The sequence below is a fragment of the Physella acuta genome, unplaced genomic scaffold, assembly GCF_028476545.2.
Source record: "Physella acuta isolate Inbredline_101_S28 unplaced genomic scaffold, ASM2847654v3 ptg001196l, whole genome shotgun sequence".
NCBI lineage: Eukaryota > Metazoa > Mollusca > Gastropoda > Physidae > Physella > Physella acuta.
The window spans coordinates 285139-296103 of NW_026732713.1; the positions used below are offsets into that span (position 1 = coordinate 285139).

General features: G+C 37.5%; 1 protein-coding gene across 1 annotated transcript in view; it reads left to right on the forward strand.

The window, feature by feature from the left end:
- The window catches only part of LOC131957017 (QRFP-like peptide receptor), a 60498-nt gene extending 50831 nt beyond the window's left edge, over positions 1-9667 (forward strand). Inside the window, exons 3-4 of the mRNA XM_059321713.1 lie at positions 6808-7016; positions 8804-9667. Of these exons, the coding sequence (XP_059177696.1) occupies positions 6808-7016; positions 8804-9667 (1073 nt within the window). The remainder of the gene's footprint in view (positions 1-6807; positions 7017-8803) is intronic.
- The last annotated feature ends 1298 nt before the right edge of the window (positions 9668-10965 follow it).

Genomic DNA, 10965 nt, shown 5'->3' on the forward strand with positions numbered 1-10965 from the left:
TGGTTTAGGGTAGGCTCAGTTTCTGTACTGTCAACATTTTGCCGAGACAAAAAATCTGCTACTACATTATCCTTCCCTTTTATAGACTTAATTTCATACTGAAAATCCAGCAGAATCAATAACCATCTGTTTATCTTGCTGTTGGCTATCCATTTGTTGTTCATAGCTAACAATGGCTTGTGATCGGTGAGGAGAATGAATTTTCTTCCTAATAAGTATTTCTGCAGTTTGGTCATGGACCATACAATGGCCAGACATTCTTTCTCTACGGTTGAGTAGTTTTGTTCCGTTTTATTTAGTGATCTACTCAGATAAAATATAGGCCGTAGTACCTTGTCCACTTCTTGCATTAAACATGCACCCAATCCATAATTTGAAGCATCTGTTACCAGTGTTAGTGTCTTCTCAAAGTTAGGGGCAGTAAGCGTTACTTCATGTTCAAAGTACTGCTTTATTAGCTGTAAAGCATCCTGACATTCTTTAGACCAATTTATTGTTCTACTGCTGTCCTTGGTAATTAGCTGTCTTAGAGGTAGAGTTATATCTGAGTACTTGGGTATGAATTTGCTGTAGAAATTAAATAGACCCAATACACCTTTGACTTCTTTCTTGGTTTTAGGTATTTCTAAGTTGAGAATTTTATTTTTATTTCCGTCAGTAGGTCTAATTTGATTTTTGCCTACTTTGAATCCCAAAAAATCCATTTCTTCATTTGCAAATTTTAACTTTTCAGGTGCAATAGTCGCGCCATGCTCCCTTAATTTTGTTAGTACCTCTCTAACTGACTGCATATGTGTCTTGATATCCTTAGAATGAATACATATGTCATCAACAAAATGTACTACATTCTTTATATCTGCCAGCATTATTCTCATAAATCTGGAGAATGTTGCTGTTGAATTTACTAGGCCAAAAGGCATAACATTCCACTCAAATAATCCTTCATCAGTTGTAAACGCTGTGTAGTGTTTGGATTCCTCATCCATACCTATTTGCCAAAAACCTCGGTTTAAGTCCAGATGAGTGAAAATTGTTGAGTTCCCTATCTCTTCCAATAGTTCATTAGTATCTCTCAGTGGTTCTGCGTCTATTTTCGTGATTTTATTCAAATCTCTATAGTCACAGCAAATTCTTACTTTTCCATTCTTCTTTTTTACTATCACCATTGGTGAAGCTACAGATGAATTTGAGCGTTGTATTTTGTTAGTTTCGATCAAATGATTTAATTCTTTCTTCACTGCTTCTCTGTATGCATAAGGTACTGCATATTGTTTCTTTTTGAAATTAGCATCCTTGTTTAATTCTATGACATGAGTAATCGTTCTTGTGTAGCCAGTATCTTCAGTAATGACATCTTTGAATTCGTTCAATAACTGCTGTAGTTCTTTTCTGTACTTCAGCGGAGTAATTTGCTGGATTTCTTCTTCTGTTTGAATTATGTTCGCTAAGGTAGGTTGTTCCTCTATAATTACTACGCTAGATTGTTCTTCTATTTGACGTTTTGGCAGTTCTTCATCACGACCAACTTCCTCATTTATGTCAGTGTCATGTTTATTAATGTCCTCCATCACCTGAGTTATCTGATCAGGCATGTTATCGTATTTCCTCAGTAGATCAACATGTACTATCTTTATTGTGCCTTTGATGTCCACAGCATAATCTACTTCGTTCACTTTCTTTTTAATCACAAATGGTCCCTGCCATAATTTGACCCCTTTCCAGGTAGGTAGCCAAACATAGACATTGTCTGTCTCCTTCAATTGCCTGAGGTATCTATTTTTGTTTTTCAATTTTCTCTGTCTACTTGCCTCTCCCTCCGCATTTTGTTGAGCAGATTGTAATCCATATACCATTTTGCTTTTCTTTTCAGTAATGAACTCAAAAGCATCTTGTTCAGTGATTTGAGTGCCAAGTAATCTATCATTTAGCAACGAAAGCGGCCCTCTTGGATTTGATCCAAACATTAATTCAAATGGCGAGTACCCCGTCGCGTCATGCACTGTTCCTCTATAGGCGAACAGTATCGCCGGAATATACTCATTCCACTCCTTAGGATGATCTTCTGTAGCTTTTGCTAGCATTACCTTGAGTGTTTTATTCCACCGTTCACACATACCGTTTGCTTGCGGTCTGTAGATGGTCGAGTGTACCTGAGTGATCTTCAGCAGCTTTGTTAATGCATTAGTCACATTAGAGGTAAATTGTTTGCCGTTGTCTGACAGCAGAGTTTCAGGAAAACCATATCTTGAAAAAATGTCTAATAATGCAGAACATATAGTTTCGGATTTTATATCCCTTAGGGGTATAGCTTCTGGCCATCTGGACGCCATGTCTATTAAAGTTAGAATAAATCTGTGACCTTTTTTTGATGCAATTGGTAGAGGTCCTACTATGTCTATAGCCACTTTCTCAAACACCCTTCCTATTTTATCAGTTGGCTGTATAGGAGCAATATGTTTGCTGTGTAGATGATTTTTAGTTATACATTGCTTGCATTTACCAATGTATCTTTTCACATCCTGATGGATTCCCGGCCAGAACGAGTTGTCAAGGATTCTATTTATAGTTTTCCTGACTCCCATGTGCCCAGCCAAAGGACTATCATGTGCTGTCTCCAAGACTAGACCTTTCAGTGTCTCTGGAATGACTATTTGTGTCCTTTTAATGCTGTTATTCTGAAATATTCTAACCAGTATATCATTTTTTATTTCATAGCAGTGGCCTCTGTACTTTCCTTGTCGTTTATTGATGTTATTCATCAGTTTTTTTGTGACTTCATCCTCTTTTTGTAGCCTTGCCATCTCAGGCGCTGTTAAGTGCGTTTGTACTATAGGTTTTAGCTTCTCTGCGTTATCATCCTGTATAATGGCGTTTACAACCATCTTACCTTTCTTGGCTTGCCATGCTTCTAAAAATTTCATTGAGTCATCCGGAATACCCGGGATGTTGCCAACTATTAGAGGACAAATAGGGTTCTCCATCACAACTGCTGTGAATGAACCCGTAACCCATGGGCAGTCTATTTCAATCTTCGCCATATCACAATGGATAGACATCCTATTAGCTAACCTGACCTCTTGTACTTCTCCGGTGTAATCTGATTCTTTTACCATTGCTTTGTCAACAATCAATGTTGTACAGCCTGTATCCCTTAGGCAAAGTGTGTTTTTCCCATTCAATACCGCTGGGAAATAAAATAATCTTCCATTAGCATCACGGGCAGTAGCTACTATTTGTTTCGCTTCCGTATCACCGTTATTATTTTTCTGCCTTTCAATATTATTAAATGACAGCCTACTTCCTTGGTTGAAAGAATTATTCCTGTAGTCTTGCGGGTTTCTGTTGGTACCACTATAGTATCTGCTTGGACTCGGTGGTGAATATTCTCTACGGTTAGTATAGGCACCGCTGTTTCTATTGTGCTGGTATCCCCAGCTCTTATAACTCCCACTGCTACTAGGACCTTGTTGCTGTCTGTCATTCATATTGTTCAGCCTCCAGCATTCAGCTCGCATGTGACCTTCTTTACCACAGTGATAACATGTTATCCTTATTGGTCTACTCTTTCCAATGTTAGGCAGGCTGTTACGCCTTTTTCTTGTCGGCGATTGTGTTCTCGGTAGCTGTTCGTATCTGCCCGCTACTGTCTGTGCCAGTACGGTTTCCTCTGCCGACAACTGCTCATGGGGGTGTGAATCCCTGAACGTTGCCACCGCTATTCTAAGCTGATCTTCCGTTTTTATTTTCCTTTCTTTTAGAAAGCTGAATAAGCCCTTGCCCGCTTCATCATAAATTTTGAGGATTAGAAACTGATCTAACAGAGCCTTTGGATCAGTTGTGTCTATCTCCGCTAGTTCAAAGTATTTTAGCAAGTTTTCCTTCATTTTAAATAAAGTGGCCGTTGTGTCCAGGTGGCTCTCCAGTTTCATCGCCACAAAGGCTTTTCTATATTCGTCCTCTGACTTCCCATAACAAGTGAGTAGTTTCTTTTTAATATGGTCATAGTCCTTTTTTTGAATATCAGTAAGCGTGCCAATTATGTTTAAACATTCACCTGTGAGCCTGCTCAGCAAAGTACTTGCCCACATGCTTCTACTGTAGTTATTAGTTGTGGCAATGCACTCACATTGTGTTAGGTAGTTTAATATTTCTTCTCCTTCTCTTAAGTCCCTGAATTTCAGCTGTAATCTGGTTGAGTGCTCACCCGCCTGTTCAGTACTATTTATTCTTCTCAGTTCTGTTTCATGCTTGTGCTTTCTTTCATCATCTTCTATTTTCCAATTCCTTTCCTCTAACCTCCTAGCCCTCTCTTCTGCCTTCCTAGCCTTCTCTTCTTCTTTTTCTTCAGCTTTCGCCTTAGCAGCTTTTTCTTCTCTAGCCTTCTCTTCTTCTTTTCTCTCAGCTTTCTCTTTAGCAGCTTTCTCTTCATCTTTCTTAAGTAGTTCTTTTATAAATGCCAACCTGTCTTCCTTCGGAATGTCAAGTTCCTTCACAAGTGCTGTATATGTTTCAAAATTTGACATTTTGATATATTTTCTATGACATAAAATATAAATTCATTAGTTGACAATAGATAAATGTTAATTAATTTACAATACCCTTTCTTGTATTCTGGCTTTGTTCAGTTGATTAGAGACATCTAGTAATCCAAGAAAAGTTCATAGTACATATATAGTACAAAAATAGTTCACTTTGTTGATTCCAAAAAGTTGAAAAAAATTCAAAATAGTTCTAGTAGCCTGTTACAGAGTAGAAATTTGTCCAGTTTTAGATAAGACATCTTTAGGAACAGTTTAGGAACAGTTACAAAAATAAACTTGATCTGCTAAATCCAAACAGTAGAAAAACTTGAACAGCTAATCCATATAGAAAAAACTTGAACAGCTAAATCCAAACAGTAGAAAAAAACACTAAGACTTGATCGGCTAAATCCAAACAGAAAAAACACACAGACGATATTTACTCGACATTGGTGAGACAATATCGAAATAAGGTGATAAAATTTATCACGTTGATGACTTGACTTGAACAAGACGTCTGACTTGACTACAGCAACCCTTCTGACTTGAGTGTAGATAGATGACTTTCAAGAACTTGACGTACTTGGTAAACAGTGGAAGACCACAGACTGTAATATCTCCATTTCTGACATATGTAGCACCAATTCTTCAACCACTTGTGACATCATAAGTAACAGTAATACAATGTAGCAACATCACTTTATTGCCTCCACTTCTGACACCATATGTAACAACATGAATTCTTTGTTGTTGTGGGTTAGCTTTCATACAGGAACACGAGCAACAGTGGCAACTTGAAATGACAACTTTATTTACACTATGTACAGATAAATCCGTGGTACATCCATATTTGAAGATCAACTGATATAGGTACAAATAATAATCACGACTCCAAGTCATGGAGACATCTTACATTCACTGCCCTCGTTCCAGTCCCAAGTCCTAGCACACAACACCCGTTCACCTTTTGCTCTCCCTTTTATTCACAACTTTCTCTCCCCTTACGTCAATGAGCGATCTCACCCAAAAACATGGATAAACACATGAGGATCGCTCAGACAGTCCTTCCGCTAGCCAGGTACTCTTCATTCATGCAACTTCATGTAAAACACAATATAATATAAACATACATAATTATACAGTCTGTGACATATGTTAAAAAAAAACAACACTACCATACCACGACAAAACCAAAAAAATGTCTGATTGGTTTTAACGTGTCTAGAAAACGCGCTCACACATTTAAAAATTAAATTTTGAAAAAAAAAAAAAATTCCGTCTGTCAGGAAATTAAAACCCTTTTAGAAGCCAATCCCAATGTTTTGACCTTTACACCTGAACCGGACAACCTGACTCTCTAGTCTGGCTAGTTTTAATACACGATATTAAATGTTTCTCGTTTATTCTTTTTCTTTCTTTGTCGTATAAAAACAAAACGAAACAACCGGTTAATATAAAAAAAAAAAAAAATTACCAGAAGCCAGAATGAAACTTTACAAAAAATGAGACATTTTTTTCCTAACAAATTTTTTTATTAGACAGACAGGAAGATGAATCGACAGACAAATTAAAATAGATTTAATGTTGAAGTAGATTTATGGTCGAAGGCGGGGGAGGGAGGGTATCATCAGACAGACAACGGACAGATTCGGCTCTCATTTGTCTCAGACGATAGAATATCGATACCCATACTGTAGGCCTACTAGAACGTAGAATATCGATACCTATACTGTAGGCTCACTATAACGTAGAATATCGATACCTATACTCAAGGCTTACCAGAATTATGTTTAAGATAGCCGGGGCTGGCCTCTGTCGAGACTTTTCAAAATTTGCACTAACTAATAATACACGATCTTTCTATTAGCCTTTTTCTTTTACTTTATCGTATACATTGTATAGAAGAAGCTTTGCAATCGTGAAAAAAAATCGCAATCGATACTTTTAGGAATCTCGACATTTTACACATTCCTAAGTCCGATTTTTTTTGGTTGCAGTCTCGTTTGTAACATATGGCTGTCTTTCTCTCTGTCTGTTAATGTGTGAGTATGTGAACACGGTAACATGAGAACTTTTTCAATTAAGTTGACGACATTCCATTAAAAAAAAAAAATTCTTTTTCAAATTTTAAGCGATTTCCGGTAACCGGAAGTGAAATTTTCTCTACTTCCGGTATCTCTAAAGCCGAAATTTTGAGTATTGTTTCAGTAAGGTGAACAAAAAAATATACTTCTTTTACAAAGTAAAGATAACCAGTGTGTAATCATCTCCATCTCACCTGTTCCAGGTAAGGGCGTGATGTTTCTAGAAAACGCCGCCCACGACAGTTCCATCCTGACGCTGCTGGCCATCGGGTTCGAGCGCTACTACGCCATCTGTCACCCCCTGAAGGAGACGGTGGGGTCAAGGCTGACCTCGGCCACCATTGTGATACCCGCCGTGTGGATTGTGTCGGGTCTGATCGCTCTGCCGTATGCTTTCATCAGTCACACAAAGGTATGTTTTCATCAGTCACACAAAGGTATGTTTTCATCAGTCACACAAAGGTATGTTTTCATCAGTCACACAAAGGTATGTTTTTATCAGTCACACAAAGGTATGTTTTCATCAGTTACAAAATGGTATGTTTTCATCAGTCACACAAAGGTATGTTTGGATCAGTCACACAAAGGTATGTTTTCATCACTTATACAAAGGTATGTTTTCATCAGTTACAAAATGGTATGTTTTCATCAGTCACACAAAGGTATGTTTTCATCAGTCACACAAAGGTATATTTTCATCAGTCACACAAAGGTATGTTTTCATCAGTGACACAAAGGTATGTTTTCATCAGTCATACAAAGGTATGTTTTCATCAGTCACACAAAGGTATGTTTTCATCAGTCACACAAAGGTATGTTTTCATCAGTCATACAAAGGTATGTTTTCATCAGTTACAAAATGGTATGTTTTCAGCAGTTACAAAATGGTATGTTTTCAGCAGTTACAAAATGGTATATTTTATCAGTCAGACAAAGGTATACTTTCAACAATCACACATAGGTATGCATTCATCAGTGACACAAAGGTATGTTTTCATCCGTCACACAAAGGTATGTTTTCATCAGTCACACAAAGGTATGTTTTCATCAGTTACACAAAGGTATGTTTTCATCAGTGACACAAAGGTATATTTTATCAGTAACACAAAGGTATACTTTCAAAAGTCACATACATGTATCTTTTCATAAGTCACACAAAGGTGTACTTTCATAAGTCAAACAAAGGTATGTTTTCAACTGTCACACAAAGGTATGTTTTCATCAGTTACACAAAGGTATGTTTTCATCAGTGACACAAAGGTATATTTTATCAATAACACAAAGGTATACTTTCAAAAGTCACATACATGTATCTTTTCATAAGTCACACAAAGGTGTACTTTCATAAGTCAAACAAAGGTATGTTTTCAACTGTCACACAAAGGTATGTTTTTACCAGTCCCAAAAAGTATATTGTATCAGCCACACAAAGGCATAATTTCAACATTCACACAAAGGTATTTTTTCATCAATTACTCAAGTTCTGCCATTCAGTGCAGTCCGACCCTCTTCTTCCATCATCTCACCTACTTTACACGTAGTTTCATCTTGTGATGTAAACTGCAGTTCTGTTAACTTCATTCACCAGAGAAGCTAAAGACATTCACAACTTTGTTTATTGTTTTTTTTTTCCCCACAAAACAGTAAACGTGAATTTACCTTTCCATTCAAACAAATACCCTGGAGTTTATATATTTAAACAAAAAATTGTTATATATATGTTTTTGCTCAAACTTCAAGTTGTAAAGTTAAATTGGAAAGGCGGGGTATAATGGTAGAGCATACGACTGCTAACCCAAAAGCATCGAGTTCGGATCCCGGGTTCAAGTCTGTACGACGTCCCTGAGTCCACCCAGCTCTGATGGGTACCTGACTCACGTTAGTGGAAACTGAGGGCGGCTTGGCATAGTGCTGACCACATAATATAACCCCCCCACCCCCACCTCCCGTATGCCGAGGTCATTGAAATAGGTGATCTCCACTTTGTTTGCATTCTATGTCTTGGGCATAAACGAGAAAAGATGTTGAGGGCATAAACGGAAAACGATGACGATGTGCATAAATGGAAAAGATGATGATGATTATTATTATGATTATTTTTTATTATTATATATATTATAATTTTAATCACTTTAGTTTTGAAATTGTAAAATTAAACTTGACATTTTGTCATAAGAGTTGTACCCCCTTTTCCCCCAGGAAATCTCATACTATGACGGGAGTGTGGTCGAGATCTGCGAGATAGACTGGGCCGCCAATTCCCAGCTCATCTACGTCATCTTCCTTTTCGTCGTCTGCTTCGTCCTGCCCTTGGCCCTGCTCACCGGCATGTACATCGCCATCATCATCACCATCCACGCCAGCACGGCCACGGCATCGCACCTGGGGGGCGGCGGAACCGGATCCGGGACTCAACTTTGTTCCCAGCGGGATAATGAACGGAACGCCCGGACGCTGAAGGGACGACGTCAAGTCATCAAGATGATGATCGCGGTGATGCTGATGTACTTCTTCTGCCTCCTCCCCTTCCGCTGTTTCCAATTCTGGACTTTATTCGCGTCAGAAGAAGAGTTAGTAAGTTTAGGTTTCCATTCGTATTTAAACATCGTCAACATCTGCCGGTTGTTGATTTTCATCAACAGCGCGTGCAATCCTGTGATATACGGCCTCGTGAGCTCGACTTTCCGTTCAGCGTTTAGACACTCGCTGTGTAGTTTTAGATCCAGTCGTCGCGACGTGTACAAGTACAGCACCAAGTACAACGGCAACCTCAGCAGCCGGCACGCGGGCCAGCAGACGCAGTACAGCACCTGCACCGATAACAACTACACGTCATCGGTTTCCAAGTCCAACAGCGACTCGACAGAACGCGATAAACTCCGCGTGAGTAAAAAGTTTGGTAAAGATTTGAACCACAGTCCTGTGATGTTTCTGGACAGCGCGAAATCCTCGCCGGGCAGCCAACACAAGCTGAAGTTGCGAGACAAGGAAGGGGAGATAAACAATGTTGAATACATCGCGATGGAGTGCAGAAAAAATGGCAGCGCTCATTCGTATCTGTAGGCGTTATGACTTTACCTTTGTAGACACTATGTGCATGTATTATTACTCTTTCTTACGAATAATAGAAACAACATATCACTGCTCCAAAGAAAATTTAAAAACCGGAAAGATAAAGAGTCTGAACATAGAATATTTAAAGTTGGAAAAATGAAAATGGAATAAAGACGAGTAAATATGTAAGCGTAGCATCATCCAATATCAATTTGTAAGTGAAAATTTGATTCAGCATTGATGTGTCTTATTATCCTAAGCAATTGACTAGACGAGTATTCTAACGTTTGGCGTGTTCAGTTTATAGAATACAATATTCACTAATTTTAGGCGAAACATTGTTTTATTTTTTTAAAATATCGTTAAATTATATTTCTTTTAAATCACCAAACGTTGACATAAAAAATTTATAAAGCAAGCAATCACATACAAAACACACAGAACTTACACAGTAAAAATAATGTGTAGACCCTATTTTACCCGCAAGATTTTAAAATCATTTCCTTGACCATAGCCCCAGTAAGTAGATGGAAAAATCAATGGATAGATGATTCTATGTTTGTCAGTATAAATACACTTCTCATTGACACATGTATTGTTTTAAATACGTTTGATAAAAGTATTGATGACATTTTGAATACATAATTTAAAATACATTTTTTGCCTAAAACATGTTTTCCACCGTTGGCGTTGATAGGGTTAGAGGATATAGTAATATGTCCCGTGGATATGTTGTATATAATGTTGAGTGTACGGCAGCTGTTGTTCTGTTAGTATGTGTCCTGTTTGTGAATCCTTGAAACAAGAATATTCTAATGAGATAGCAGTTTGTAGCAATGATTGTATTTTATTGATGGAGTGGATACAGAAGCTAAGACCACGAAAATATTCTGTTTATTGGTGAATGTCAATAGCTAACACAAGGGAAATAACCTAGTAATACAAATTAAATTTACGTAGGTTAAAAAACAATGTGTCAAAACCTTCTGTAGAATAACAATGCTAATAAAGTATGAGCCATATTAATAAAAAGATTAATGATAGACACACGATACAAGTGTTGATGAATAAATTTATCAGACCGCACATAAATTATTAAATATGAATATATTAAGAAATCGCTTTTATTAAATGTAATACATTTATGCTCATGTTTTTTAAGTAAATAGGGGCATTTTTTGCGCATTGTCCATAATTTTAATCAAAATTAAACATCTAATAAGGCCTGTTTCGGTAGTTAATATTTTTATAACACTTTCCAGAGAACAGTTATCTCTAATTATATTCAAGTTAATAAAACTGCTTTT